This window comes from Nomascus leucogenys, chromosome 2 (genome assembly GCF_006542625.1).
Source record: "Nomascus leucogenys isolate Asia chromosome 2, Asia_NLE_v1, whole genome shotgun sequence".
In the NCBI taxonomy this organism is placed as follows: Eukaryota; Metazoa; Chordata; class Mammalia; order Primates; family Hylobatidae; genus Nomascus; species Nomascus leucogenys.
The window spans coordinates 75917056-75932004 of record NC_044382.1 but is presented as its reverse complement, the minus strand read 5'-3'; the positions used below and the strand labels follow the sequence as shown (position 1 = coordinate 75932004).

General features: G+C 50.4%; 1 protein-coding gene across 2 annotated transcripts; it reads right to left on the bottom strand.

Annotated features, from left to right (window-relative positions):
- Positions 1 to 315: 315 nt before the first annotated feature.
- KIF22 (kinesin family member 22) lies at positions 316 to 14949 on the bottom strand. Of its 2 annotated transcripts, XM_003281979.4 has the most exons (14): positions 14839 to 14949; positions 8565 to 8760; positions 7134 to 7261; positions 6888 to 7042; positions 6451 to 6660; positions 6143 to 6373; positions 5856 to 6009; positions 5589 to 5724; positions 2733 to 2901; positions 2062 to 2221; positions 1604 to 1671; positions 665 to 877; positions 523 to 582; positions 316 to 438 (listed from the first exon to the last, which is right to left on the bottom strand). In XM_003281979.4, the coding sequence occupies exons 1-14, from the start codon at positions 14906 to 14908 to the stop codon at positions 391 to 393; spliced, it is 1998 nt and encodes a 665-aa protein (XP_003282027.2). In that variant the 5' UTR covers positions 14909 to 14949; the 3' UTR covers positions 316 to 390. The 2 variants fall into 2 exon arrangements, with proteins under 2 accessions (XP_003282027.2, XP_030653992.1); XM_030798132.1 differs by having other exon boundaries at positions 317 to 438; positions 523 to 877.

Below are 14949 nucleotides of genomic sequence, written 5' to 3'. Positions count from 1 at the left end.
CGCGCGCACGCGCATAAGGCCACTGTCGTTGCCGAGCGGGAGAATGGGGGAGCGCGCGCCGGGGGCATGGACGGGGCGGGGCTAATCCCTGAGCGCGCGCCCGCCTAACGGTCGCAGGCTTCATCCTTCGGCTTCCGCTTTTTGCGTCCTGCAGGCCACCGTCCTCTCCGCCCAACTCCGGCGGTTTATTTACAATCCTGCGCTGAGTCGTTCACCGAAGATGGCGCCCAGTGAAGTCGCCTGCCTTGCTCGCGGCCCACCCCGAGGCGGTCACACCCCTGTCCCGCCCCCGCAGCTCCAAAAATCAGGCGGAAACACCGGAGCAAAAACTGTATTTACACAACACGTGGTTATACAAAGATTTAAAAAGGCGGAGTGAGGAGACGATGGTCAGGAGGGGCCACAGCGCTGGCCGGCGGCGAGACCCAGGATGTTTGCCTGCAACACAGGAGGGAGACAGCGACGTTAGAGAGAGGCGTGGGGCGCAGGACAGGCAGAGGAGGGGCAGGGCCGTGACTTCACCTTAAGGAAGGACTCCATCTGTTTCCCCGTTATGCCCTCCACGCGTTCCAGGTCCTCCACCTGGCGGGACAGGATCGATGGGGGACAGGGTCTCGGGGGTACACGGTCTCCCCCGCCCTCCCCCAGTCCAGTGGGCTACTACCTGGCTGAAGGGGCCGTGGAGCTCCCGCCAGCCCACGATTAGCTGGGCCTTCTTCGGGCCAATGCGCTGAAGACTGCGGAGATCTCGGGCTGAGCCTTCGTTCAGCAGATCCAGTATTTTTTGGCGCCCATGAGCCAGGAGCTCCGGGCTGATCTGTAGCTCCCAGCAGTCCTCAGCCTTCTCCTCAGGCTCTAGGGCATCCAGGGACTCCAGCTGGGAGGCAAAGGGAGATGAGTGACACGCAGGGCAGCCAAGTGCTTTGAACTCCTCTGCCAAGACTGGAAGCCCAGCACCAGCTACCTCCTGCGCTCCAGCCTCTTCCTCTCCTGTCAAGTGTGTCCAAAATCCCGCCCTCAGGTCACTCTTAATTCTCATTATACAACTAGTGAAAGAGAGGTACCACTTAGTACCCAATGGTAATATTAGCACCCCTTCTCATGGAGTTGCTGTGGAGATCAAGTGAGTTAATGAATGTAAAGCACAAAATAAGCTCTTAAATCTGGTCCCTCATCTCTAAAAGGGAAATAAACTGTCTTTCAAAAGTACATGGGAGAAAGTAATATGAATAAATGATAACTCCCCCAACCATCTCAGTTTTTGGGTAGTTCTAGTGGTGTTCGATTCTGGGTATGAGTGTGTGTGGTTTCATGCTTGAGTACTTAGTTCCCTAAGTTTTCCCTCTTAAGCTTGTAGAGGGCAGAAGCCAGGCTACACAGTGGAACATTTGCTCTGCGAAGTACATCCACATCACTGCCTTCCACCCTAAATACCCTGCAAGGAACCATCACCACATTCCAGGGGTAAGCAAGTTGAGGTCTGTTAATAGCTGGCGGCCATCACCCAGTTCGTTTAACCCCAGGGGCAACGCTCCTCCCCCTAGAGCCTACTCCCCCTTACTTCTGGGCTCCAGGTGTAGCCTAAGCCCCCAGCTACTTTCACCTTTCTCTTCCGGCCTTTATTCTTCAGGATATGGATCTCGGCATTTGGGGATGCTGCCTGCTCCTGAACTGAAAGTAGGAATTGAGAATTGGAGTCAGGGCAAAGGGTACTTTTCACCCTCCCTGGTAGCCCTTTGGTTCTTCCATTTCTGATTCCCCAGCTCCCCTCCACCCAGAGTTAACCTGTTGTGTTTCCACATGACCTTTTTTATACCCGCATTTAAAGGAATTTCAGTCAGTCTTGCATTATCTTCAATCCTCTACTTGTCTGTCCATCCCACTGTACTAAACGCCCGAGGGCAGAGTACCCCCTGCACTGCCTCAGAGCCTCCTCACCCCTCCCTGGGACTGGTATGTGGTGGGAGAACATGAATGACATGGAGACAGCTGCTCCTAACACTTTCTCCCTTATAGGATCTCAGCTGCCTTGGCCCCGCTAGCCCCTGGAGTCCAACTTACTTAGCTGTAGGGGCATCACCACAGCCTTTTGCAGGGGCTTTGCCACTGTGACTGTGCGATGTGAAAGGGGCCGGAGCATTGTGGGACAATGGTTCTCCTTTTCCTCAGCCTTCTGGGCCAACACCTTGGCCTCCAGTTCTTTTTGCTTCATCTTAAGCCTCTGTTGGAAAGGATCAGGGAGATGTGATCCAGACCCAACTCCAGGGCAGCCTGAAGGGCAGTGGGTTACCAGGGTAACCAAGGCTCTGAGCCCCCAGAGGGCAGGGCTAGGACCAATGGGAGGTTACCAGGAGACAGGTGGAGCCTAACATAATTAAGGGCTTAATGTGATCAGGGGGCTGCCCAGAGGTGGAACAAGCCTCTGCAAATATTGAAGGGAAAGGCTTTTAAAGCACAGTCCTCAATTACTTGAGCTGGGCTTTAGGAAATGTAATGTTTAACATTTGTTGCTTTTACTTTGAACTTTTTCTTCTCACCCCCTCACATCTGATCTTAATTGTCTGTCAAAGTTCAACCACATTCAGGACATTCAAGCAGAAGCTGGAGAACTTCCGGTGTTGGGAGAAAACTGGACTCTAGTCCAGCCTGAGTGTCCTTCCCTGTCTGAAGATCCAAGGATTGCTTCTCAAGGCCAACAGGAATCCCAGCTCCCACATCCCTAAAACACCTACCTCAATCTCTAGGTCCTTCTCTTCCACTGTCTTCATTAGCACCATCCGCTCTCGCTTTGGGGTACTCAACAGAGGGGCCCCCTGGCTCCCCTGGGAGGCCAGCAGACGGTCCAAGCTCAGGAGGCGCTCCAGCATGGCCGGGTCCATGCTGCTTAGCTTCTGTAGGGGGCTGAGCAGTAAAAGAAGTTGCTCCCCACCTACCTCCTCCCTCATCACCACCTACAGCAGCAGGACTCCCCTCACCACACCTTAACTTGGTATATCCTGTAGCTCCAGAACCTAATGTTAACTTGCTAGGCATCCAGTTTCTCTGGGTGCAGTGTCTTCATCAGGTGAAGTGACTGCTCAGGGATGCCAGGAAATCAGGCGAACACTTGAGTGCCAGGTATGAGAGATCTAAGACACTGCCCTGCCCTGGAAGCACTGTCTACTGAGGAAATCAAGAGACCATGATAAGGTGACAGCCAGGGCAGTGCCTGTCCATTTGGAGGAGCAGTTGCAGAAAACATCACAGAGGATGCCATCTTTAGCAGGGCTTTGAAATCCACTGAAGACCTCAGCTGCCAAGCTTCCCTGCTGTGGGCAGCAGGGAAGGCCTGTTCAAGCAGAGTCCTGACTGACTCTGAGCATGGTAAGGCTTATTTTTTTTTTTTTGAGACAGGGTCTTGCTCTGTCACCCAGGCTGGAGTGCAGTGTTGAGATCACAGCTCACTATAGCCTTGGCCTCCTGGGGCTTAAGCAATCCCCCTGCCTCAGCCTCCTGAGTAGCTGGGTCCACAGGTGCATGCCACCATGCCCAGCTAATTTTTTTATTTTTTGTAGAGATGGGGTCTCCCTATGTTGCTCAGGCTGGTCTTGAACTCCTGGGCTCAAGTGATCCACCCACCTTGGCCTCCCAAAGTGCTGGGATTACAGGTGTGAGCCACCACGCCCAGTCAGCAACATCTAACATTCATTTATTTTGCCTGGAATCTTGCCCCACACCTCCTCACATCTGTATCAATGATCTTTCCAGGTCAGTTTGATGCCACCTTTCCCATGACGCCCAGCTTAACAATGCATCTCCCTTCCTATGCTGTGAACTGGCTCCTGGAGGACAGGGACACTCCTGTGCTTTCCATGCTAGTGCCTTGGAAAAACAGGATCAGAACATATGTGGGCAAACACTAGAAGTCATCTCTTCCTTCATGGCTCTCACAGCAGCAGCAGCAGCTACTCCTTCCTGATTCTGAATTCTCCACCTGGTATCACATACTGATGTTCCCATCTGACTTTCTCTCCTGTAAGGCCCCCAAGCTCTGGGTCTGCTGGGTTTGATGTGCCCAACTCTGAGCTTCCCCTTACTCAGAGTGCCTGACAGCTTACCTGTGCACATTTCTGGGTGCACACAGCAGTGGGGAGTGCTGACACTTTGGGAAAGACAAGACTGAGAGATGGGGTCATGAGTGCACAAGCATCTTCTTGTGTGTGGCATCTTCCTTAACTACAGTAGCCCTCTGGGACAGAGTGGGCACTAACCCTTGGCCTCCTCAGGTGACCTCTGTTTAGTAGTTCACAGGCTTTATTTGGGCTAGGGGTAGAAACAGGGCAAAGTTAAAACTGCAACTGGCTCTTGGGGGGTGGAGGGAACAGCGCAAGGGCTAAGTGGCCAGACACAGAAAGCAAGACCCCTGAACAGGGATGACTTGAGGATTAGTACATACTGGGCCATGAGGTGGGGTGATCGGAGTTGGGGCAGGAGGTGACACAAAGGACTTAGTTTAGAGGCTTTATCTGGATTGAGGGTAGAAGCAGTTAGGACAGCAGCTGGCTCCCCGGAGAGTCGTGGAGAAGCTGGGCACTGACACACACACCAGGTGGTCTCAGCAAGACAGCTCTTCCAAGTCTCCTTTGCTTTGCTCTCATGGATCTGAAAGATCTGATCCAGATCACTCCTTGAACCAGAAGCAAAAATGCTCATCCTTGAAACAGCTGTCCCAAAGTGAGAAGTTCTGCTGAGGGCTAAAGGGGTTGGAAAATGGAAAGGATCCCCAGGAGGAGGCCTCCTTAGGTCCCCAAGGCAGCAGCGCTGAGGAGAGATTGATCTTAGACTTTAGTGATTCCATGGAGTAGAATTTGGGGGGAATTTATTTATTTATTGAGATGGAGTCTTGCTCTGTCACCTAGGCTGGAGTGCAGTGGCATGATCTTGGCTCACTGCAACCTCCACCTCCCAGATTCAAGCAATTCTCCCTGCCTGAGCCTCCCGAGTAGCTGGGATTACAGGCGCCCACTACCATGCCCGGCTAATTTTTGTATTTTTAGTAGAGACAGGGTTTCACCATGTTCGCCAGGCTGGTCTTGAACTCCTGACCTCAGGTGATCTGCCCGCCTTGGCCTCCCAAAGTGCTGGGATTACAGGCGTGAGCCACTGCGCCCAGCCGGGGGTGAATTTATTTATTTACTTTGAGACGGAGTCTTGCTGTGTCGCCCAGGCTGGAGTGCAATGGCCGCAATCTCAGGTCACTGCAACCTCTGCTTCCTGGGTTCAAGGGATTCTCCTGCCTCAGCCTCCCGAGTAGCTGGGATTACAGGCACATGCCACCACACCCGGCTACTTTTTGTATTTTTTAGTAGAGATGAGGTTTCACCATGTTGGCCAGGCTGGTCTCGAACTCCTGACCTCAGGTGATCCACCCAACCTCAGCCTCCCAAAGTGCTGGGATTACAAGAGTGAGCCACCGCACCCGGCATAGGGTGAATTTAATGGGAGAGGAACAAGATCACAGCTCTCTGCTCAAGGATCTGACAGGCATTGCAGCTCTGCTGCCAAGCCACACATCAGGAAGGGGATACACCCAAGGCCCCACTGCTCACCTGAGTTTCTGGGAGGCAGAGGCTGGAGCTGCCATGGGCTCAGGGCTCCCGATCTCCTCTTCCTCAGGGCCTTGGGCTCTCTTTGCCTCTGGTGGACCAAGCAATTCTTTCTGAGACAGCTTAACAGGTCCCAAGACTAGATGATTGGAGGATGGGGCGGAGAGAGGGATTGGGCATGGTCAGCCTCTGTGCTGATGCTTGGTGGTTTCAACAAACTCCCTAATTTCCAGACCCAGCCTTTCCACTCCTGCCTCCCCCAGTTCTCACCAGGATGCTGCAGGCTCTCATTGGTAAAAGGCCGGTTGATCACCTCCTTGGACCTGGCAGCAAAGTTGAGTGCGGAGACTGTGTCTAGGTAGAAGTGTCTCTCAGGGGCAATATTGGCAATAAGTATGCTGTGGGCTGAGCCACCCAGAGAGTCCTGAGGGTGAGACCAGGCAGTGGGTGGGTCAGAAGCCCAGCCTTCCTATGCCTCAACTGCTATTCCCCACCCCACAGCAGGCCTGAGAACCTCCTTCTGCAGCCCCTTCTTCCCTGAGACAGGTGGGCCTGACCTGCAATAGGCGAGTGAGCTTGCTGTCCCGATAAGGTACACGAGGGAGGCCCTGATTCAGTGCATCTACCACTTTGCCCAGGACAAACAGGGAGGTGTTGATGGCTCCGCTCTCTTTTAGCCGAAGGCCCTTGTTGCCTGTGCGCCGGTTGTCCTCTGACCCAGCCAAGTCAATCAGGTAGAGTTTTCCCTCTCGCTGGCGAAATGGGGCCAAACGTTCCTGCTGGTCCACCTGGGGGTAAGAACAAAGGTCTCGTGCTTAGCTCAGGCTCCTGGGCTTCCCAGGTCCTCACCCGTCTGCGGCCTCACCTTGACCAGGAGCACAGCATGACTGCGGGAGGAGCGCTGGTTGAGCCGGGTGGCTCCTACAGTCCGATTTCGACTGGCTGGCAGGAAGTGCCGCTCAAAATCAGCAAAGCTAGTGATGGGCTTCTGGGTGAGACCCGGAATCAGGATGTTCCCCCGGCAGTCTTCTCGGATCACTAGGTCTCCCGATGCAGGCTCCAGGAGGTCTAATACCTGTGTAAGCAGTGAAGGGGAAGGGCAATTCTCCATAGAGAGGCTGTTTCTTCCTGGGGATCAGTTTCCTTTCTCTGTTCTATTCTCAGAGTTGTACCATCTGCTACCCCAGTCTCTGTCTTTCTAGGTCTCACCTTACCTCCCTGCTACAGCAGAGCTTCATGTTCTAGAACCAGGTCTTACTTTGACCGTTTGTTGCTCCTCTCCCAACCAGTGAGGGGCCTCACCTTCTCCTGGTAGATCTCTAGGTAAGACATGGTGACAGAAAGGGCCCATGGCCGGCCCTCGGCACCCTCCTCCCTTGTGAGCTGCAGGAGGTCCATGAGAGCCCGCGGGATCACCCCAGGTTGCTCTGGGCTGCCCAGCATTGTGTGCGTCTTCCCTGGGAAGAGAGTGGAGAAAACTGTGAGGTTTTCCTCTCCGTTTCCCCAGCCCTTTCTGACCCATAGCTGCTTCTTTTCTGGCTCCCTCACCAGCTCCTGTGGGTCCATAGGCAAGCACGCTGGCATTCTGCCCTTCCAACAAGTGCCTTAGGATGGGCTGCACTGAACCTGCATAGATGTCCTGCTGAGTACTCCTCTCCCCATAGAAGGCATCAAACCTGAAGAAAGAAACAAATTAGCGTGTGTGTGGTGTGTGTGTGTGTGGTGTGTGTAAGGGGTGGAGTGGGGTGGGGGTGGGTAAGGGATTCTACTCTCATCTGGACCTTGGATTTAAGAGAACGTCTCTATCCCCTTTCTTGTACAAAGACCTTAAAAAGCATCCACCTAACACCTACTCCGTCCTCATCTCTCTATTGGTGTTAGGAATACAGAGATGGATCTGATATCCCTGCTCTTGGAGTTTGCAGTCTGGTAGAATAGATATCCACTCTTCGCTGTGACTTAGGAAACGAAGATAAGAACACACTCTCAAAGGAGTAACTGATTCTGCTCAAGGAAGGAAGATTTTGACCAAAGAAAGAAATTCTGAGAATCAAGAATAGCACAAAAGCAAGGCTTCCCAATCTTTTTCAAATGGCTACATGTGTAGAACATTGTATTTTACACCATAATGGGGAAAATAGAGGATGCTGCTTACGACTGGACTAGACTCCATACACCAATCACCTATTCACTGCGTTCTGGTGGAGAAGCTGCAGCTTAGGCCACAGCAGAGAGTTTAGTATATGTTGAGGGAATGAGGCTGGAAAGAAACGGAAGCCCAAATTGTTAACAGTCTAGTATGGGAGCTAGCAAACTTCTGTAAAAAGGCAGATTGTACATATTTTAGGCTTTGTGGGCCATGTGTTCCTTTTACAACTACTCAACTCTGCCACTGTAGTCAGAAAGCAGCTATAGACAAATTGTAAATAAACGATAAAATTTTATTTACTGAAAATCTTACTCCTGATCAGATTTGACCTGCAGGCCATGGTTTGCCAGCCCCTGCCTAGAAAAACAGGCCAAGGAGTTTGAACTTTAAATCCCCAGTAGGATTATAAAGTAACTGCCCTCGTGAGTTCTGTCCCCAAATCTGGGTGGTCTTCTCTGACACTACCCAGCTGCATCTTGGGTACGCTGGCTGGCTGGTCTGTGTTCCCCCAACCCTCCTCATATGTCCCCCAGCCTCTACTTGGGGCTCACCTGCTCACCCTCATTGCTCCTCCCTCTCTGTGCACAGTAACGTATGTTTGATTCAGCCTCTCATCTCTCCCTACAGTATCCCAGGGAGGGCCCATCATGGGGGCACCTGTCAACATTTCCTAAGTGAACAGTGAAGGCTCAGGGAACAAAGCAGTGCTAAGAAGGGAGCAAGGATCCTGGGGAGGCAGGAGGGAGAAACTCTCTGGGGAAGTGATAATGTGGGCAGGCCTAGGAGAGGGACGTGATGGCATGAGGGAAGAGGAGTGGCCTGAACCTTACTGGTATTTGAGAGTCTCCTGGTGGTTCCTCCAGTTAGCAATCTCTAGAGAGCAGCTGTCCATGCCCCGCACACAGGGGGAATCGCTTGCTCCAGCTGTTCCATCCACAAATGGCCGCAGTCGCACAGCCACCCTTACGCGAGCTGGAGGTGGACGACGACTAGCTCCAATCTTGCTTAGCCGACAGCGACCAGCTCCTGGAGGAGAAAAGATCACTTTTAGACATGAAGTATGGTGGTGGCAGAAGAAGCAGGGACCAACTTTGCTGGGTGGGCCAGGGGCCACAGCTCATGTTGGAGAAGCTCATTCTGCCCTGGTCATGTTGTGGACACCCCTAAGCTTGGCCTCAGTGCCTTCCCTGCTCTACAAGCAAGTCCAGCGGGTGTATAGCAGGCTTCTCAGACTATAATGTATACATAAATAACCTGGAGGATCTTGTGAAAAGTGGATTTGGTCTCAGTCTCCCTGGGGTGATGCCCAAGATTTTGCATTTCTAACAAGCTCCCAGGTGATGCTGGGCACTTAAAAAAATAAAAAAAAGAGAGAGGGATGGAGTCTCACTAGGTTACCCAGGCTTGTCTTCAACTCCTGGGCTCCAGCGATCCTCCTACCTCAGCCTCCCAAAGTGCTGGAATTGCAGGAGCCACCATGCCTGGCCCAGGACATGTTTTGAATTGCCAAGGGTGAAGTAGACCAGCACCTCACAAGGTTGTTCTAAGGATTAAAAGCGTTGACATCTGACCGAAACCTAAACCAGATAGCGAACTGCCAGAATTTTCTGTGTGTGTGTGTGTGTGTGTGTGTGTGTTTTTGTTTTTTTTTTTTTGAGACAGTCTTGCTCTGTCACCCAGGCTGGAGTGCAGTGGCATGATCTCAGCTCACTGCAACCTCCATCTCCCAAGTTCAAGCGATCCTCCCACCTCAGCCTCTCGAGTAGCTGGGATTACAGGTCCCCAACACCACTCCTGGCTAGTTTTTGTATCTTCAGTAGAAACAGGGTTTCACCATGTTGGCCAGGCTGGTCTCAAACTCCTGACCTCAAGTGATCTGCCTGCCTTGGCCTCCCAAAGTGCTAGGATTACAGGCGTGAGCCACCCCGCCCAGCCTGTACCTCCATTTCTTAACTGGGGTTTCTAATATGTATTGAGATGTATGTATACTCACAGACCCACCCACCCCAGCAAACTGTTAATGATGATGATCTCTTGATGGGGAATTATGTGGGTTCTGCAAAAACCACCGACGTGCAATTCTTCTCTCATGTAAACTTAACCCTGAATTTGCTTCAGATGATTAAATCTTTTTTTTTTTTTTTTTAAGAATTGGCAACTGAATTATTTTTATCATCAGAAAACACAATGAAGATAAAACTTAAAAAAAGAAAAGGCCTCTATTTTTGTGGGGGTTAAATGAGCTGAAAATACCTAAGGAGAGTATTACTCTATTTTATGTTGGAGGATAACATACTGTAGCTCACAGTGGAATTCAAACCTAGATCTCTTCCCCTCTAAGAATCTGCTTTTAATAGGATGCTGTATTGCTTCCTTATTATGTACCAACTGAGAAAGCTCCTGGCAGCTCTTTCCCTTCCTTGCTGGTGGTAGCAGCTGGTTGCTAGGAGCCATAGGCCTCGCAGAAGGCAAAAGGCTGGCTGGTATATGTAGCCAACAGAAACAGCAAGACAAAAAGGCAGACAGATGACCCCCACAAAGAATCTTACACCTAAGTAAGGCATGCCCATAAGCAGATGGCCTGTTTCAAAAATTGAACCTCCATTCCATCATCTGATAAATGGAGCTACTAATACCATTTCTCACATTATGGTAGCAAAGCACTTAGACATCTAGTTCTCATTTTTTCCTCGTGGCAATCCTGAAAGTCAGGAGCAAGCAGGTAAAAACCTGCAGATGCACGTGTGCAGATAGAAAACTGAGGTGCACTGACTTGTCAAAAATGTGTGCAGGACCTTCCTCTGCCTGCTTTCACAGGATGTTTTGGGAGAACAGAAAGATGGCCGATGTAGAAGCACTTAAGGAAGCTCAGTGATCTAAGGGGAAGGGGAAGTCCGTGATGAGGTAGAGTGTAGACTCTGGTCAGACAGAACTGGACTTCAATTCCAGCTCTGACATTTATTAGCTTGTGACCTTGGACCTTGGTTTCCTTGTCTGTAAAATAAGGTTGGGGGTGGGCCTTGGGCTTTTTGAGAATTTGGCCGGGCGCAGTGGTTCATGCCTGTAATCCCAGCACTTTGGGAGGCCAAGGTGGGCGGATCACCTGAGGTCAGAAGTTCGAGACCAGCCTGGTGGTGAAACCCTGCCTCTACTAAAAATACAAAAATTAGCCAGGTACGGTGGTGGGCGCCTGTAATCTCAGCTACTTGGGAGGCTGAGGCACAAGAATTGCTTGAATGCGGGAAGTGGAGGTTGCAGTGAACAGAGATTGCGCCATTGCACTCCAGCCTGGGTGACGGAGCAAGACTGTGTCTCAGAAAAAAAAAAAAAGATAATTAAAATAAGTGCCAGATAAAGTGGCAGCACAGTGACTAGCACATAGTAGGTAGGTTCATTATTCAAGGTAAAATGGCCTGGGTTGAAATCCCAGCTCTGCCATTTACAGCTAGCTAAGTAACCTAGGGAAATTATTTTCCATCCCAGTGCCTCAATTTCCTTACCTGCAAAATGGGAATAAAAATACCTCCTTGTTAGGTTGTTAGGAGAGTAATTAAGGTGATTCATGTAAAAGTGCTTAGAACATTATCTGGTATTTGGTGAAAGGCCAGTAAGTGCTTTTTAATGTCCATCTCCCATTTTCCAGATGAGGAAACCTCAGTATAGAGGGGTTAGCTGACTGACCCAGAGTCAACAGCTAGTGAGTGACAGCTTCAAATGAAGATCTAACTCCAAAGTGCTTTATTGAACCCTCCTCAGCCTCCTTAGCCCCTTCATCTTTGCATCTCATAAGAATATGAGAATTCAAAGTAATAATGTACATACAATGTTTAGCACAGTGCCTGGCAGCAACTGCTCAGTCCTTAGCTGTTATTATTACACCCTTTCTCTTGCTACCCACTCCTCCATCCCCACAACTTGCTTCTGCCCTCACTATTCAGCAGGGTCACCCATGACTTCCCTAATGTTAGATCCAGCAGGCATACTCAGCCTCAATCCTGTTGGACCTCCCAGAAGTATGCGACACTCTTGGGAAACACACTTTTCTCTTCATTTCCATGCCCCCCACCTTCCTGGTTGTCTTACCTAGTTTTCTGTTCACTCCTCATCCTAGGATCCATCTATCCTTTCTCTAGACCAGCATTTCTCAACTTCAGCACTACTGACATTTTGGGCTGGCTAATTCCTGTTGTGGGGCTGTCCTGTGCATTTAGACTGTTAGCACACGCTTACTAGATGCCAGTAGCATTCTCCACCCTCACCCTCAAGTTGTAACAACTAAAAATCTCTCCAGACATCTCCAAATGTCCTGTGAGGGACAAAGTTGCCCCGAGCTGAGACCACTCAGATTCATTTCACAGGCAGGTCACCCGCCCTCTTGGCTTCAGTAACATCTTACAGCTGATAAGTCCTATTGCACATTCTGCACAAGAGCTCTCAACTGCAGACCCACGTTCTGAACGGCTGCCCTGACGGCTCCTTTTTTTTTTTTTTTGAGACAGAATCTCACTCTGTCGCCAGGCTGGAGTGCAGTGGCGCTCTTGGCTCACTGCAATCTCCGCCTCCCTCGTTCAAGCGATTCTTCTGCCTCAGCCTCCCGAATAGCTGGGACTACAGGTGTGTGCCACCACGCCCAGCTAATTTTTGATTAATTTTAGAGACAGGGTTTCAGCATGTTGGCCAAGATGGTCTCGATCTCTTGACTTCATGATCCGCCCACCTTGGTCTCTCAAAATGCTGGGATTACAGGTGTGAGCCCGGCAGACGGCTCCTCTTAAACTCCACCTGTCCTATACTGAACCCTCCTTCCCCATCTCTCTGCAGCCTCCTCCTTTGATCTCTGATGTAAATGAATGGCACCAACCCCAAAAGTGGGAGTCTAACTCCAACGTCTCTTACCTCACATATTGGTTCATCATTAACATCTGTCAAGTCTATCTCTTTAAATCTCTCTTGAACAAGTCCACTTCTCTCCACTCCCACTGCACTACCTCTGCCCAAGATCATGGTCTTTACAGCCTTCCTTGCTGGTGGTAGCAAGGTTGTCTCCCTGCCCTCTAGTCATTCCCTCTGTTTCCTTCCTTGCAGTGTAAGTTACCAGTCGTGATGAATTTCCTTCACTTCCTACAAAACTCCAAGTTCTCTTGCACCTTTGGATTTTTGTCTACGTTAATCTCTCTCCCTAGAATATCTGCACTGCTCCCCACCCCACCCTGGAGTGACTGAGGTAAACACATTTTAATTCCTCTTAAAAAACAAAACCAAAAACCCTTTCCTGGTAGACATTAAGGCTTTATCAGGTGCACCCACAGCTCTTGTTAGCCCCTCCATAAGCATTTGTTACACCCCACTATTGCGTGTTTGTCACTTTCTCCACCTGACTGCCAACTGTGAGAACAAGTTTTATCCTGCTCACCTTTCTAACCCCAACACCTGGCGCAGAGTAGGCCCTCAAGAAGTATTTGCTGAAAAAATTAAGATTTAGTGAATAAACTACTAATCACTGGCTTGTTCATTTCCATCATGAAAGTGGCTCACTGCCCTTCCTGCCCCAGAGCTCACAGTCCAGGGTAGGAGGGAAGAGGGGAGGGCCACATGTAAACAATTATTTACAGCACAAGAGTCTAGCTCTCTCATGATAAAAGCAACCTTGAGCTTGGACCAGGCTAGCAATTATTAATTTTCCCTTCTTTCACAATTCCTAAATTTCATTCACTCTTCTCCCTTTTATTGATGAGGAAATTGAGCTAAGAGAGCATCTTTGGCCTCTTTTACATCATAAATAAGAAAACACTTGCTGTTCTTGTCTTCTTAGTCAAGGCCTGGCAAACTCCTATCCAACCTTTGAAACCCATCTCAAGTATCACTCACTCCCTTAATGAAGTCCTCCCAGAATACTCAAGGGTTTACTTCAGATTCCACACACTCAGTTTATACATATCTCTCATTGTGTTTCGTATTACATCTGCATATGTGACACTCTACTGAAACAGACTGTAAATTCCTCGAGGAAGGGACATTATTCATTCAGGCATTTTCATATCTACCATGCACTGGACACAGTGCATCTTGGAAGGGTAAAGGGAGACTGTGCTCAGCCAGCAGGGATAGCATATACTTGGGCATAATGGTTAAAAGCAGAGGCTCTACACTCATACTCCTTGAGAGCGAATTCAAGCCCCAATATTTACTAGTTGTGTTAACTCTGAACAAACTAACCTCAGTTTCCTGTGTAAAACAAAGACAGTAATAGTAACAACCTCATAGCATTGTGTTGTCAATAAATGGTTCACCACCATAAAATGCCTACGACTGTGCCTGGCACATAGCAAGAGCTCTACATGTGTTAGGCATTCTCCTAAATGTCTGTTTCCCCACGAGGCTAACGAGGGCTCCAATGAATTACTATGGCGCACACCATCATCACTAACCAGGATTAAGTCTCCGGGTTAGAGAGGCACATGTAAACAAATACATACAAGATTTTGGGTGTCCTAACAGCCTTTCCAACCCTAAAATAGCATTCACTTCCATGCTAGAGTGAAAGGAAACGTTAGTCTTTTATTTCGTTTTCCTGTAATCGCAGAGAATCTTACGCTGTCAACTCAAACCCAGCAGCAGCCGGGTCTGATCCTCAGCCTGCCCTCCTGCATCTCTCAGGGATGTCTCTGCACCCAAACACCATGTCCCACACAGAACCCTTCCCAAAACACGCCTCCGGCTCCCTTCTTCTCGTCCTCGTGGCTAGAGCGTCCGCCACTCTTCTCTTGCTTATTCAGGTGATCTCCAGGGATGAGGCCATGACCCCCATTTCACAGACGAAGAAACCGAAGCTCACAAAGGAAAAGTGCGCGGGGTTCAAGCCAAGAGCCTGGGCCGGAGACCCGGGTCTACTGACCCAAGGGGAGAGCAGGAAATAGGAAGAAGGCAGGAGCCAGGCGGGGCGACCGGCTCGCGACCCCACACTCTCACCGTCCCCCTCTCCCCGCCCCTGCGCCATGGCCGCCTCTCCGCGACAACCCGCAAAGCCTGGACCACACTCCGACACATGACTCCCACTAAGCTCCAGACGTCGGTGCCCGCCTTGCCCAGACCGGGCTCAAGTACCTGAGGTCGCCGCCGCTGAAGCTGCCGCCATCTCGCGTCGCCTCTGCTGCGTCGAGCCCCCCGCGGCCATTCCACTCCCTCCTTGGGCCCGCCTCTCCCATTCGAATTCCC

What these genes read in the sequence shown, in the direction of transcription:
- KIF22 (XM_030798132.1), bottom strand. Translation starts at nt 14,908, where the DNA reads ATGGCCGCGGGGGGCTCGACGCAGCAGAGGCGACGCGAGATGGCGGCA. An exon ending in CAGGAGACTCTCAAATACCA is followed by an intron (nt 7,262 to 8,564) that starts GTAAGGTTCAGG and finishes TTCTTTCTTCAG; the next exon opens with GTTTGATGCCTTCTATGGGG. An exon ending in TCTGCCTCCCAGAAACTCAG is followed by an intron (nt 2,902 to 5,588) that starts GTGAGCAGTGGG and finishes TTTACTGCTCAG; the next exon opens with CCCCCTACAGAAGCTAAGCA.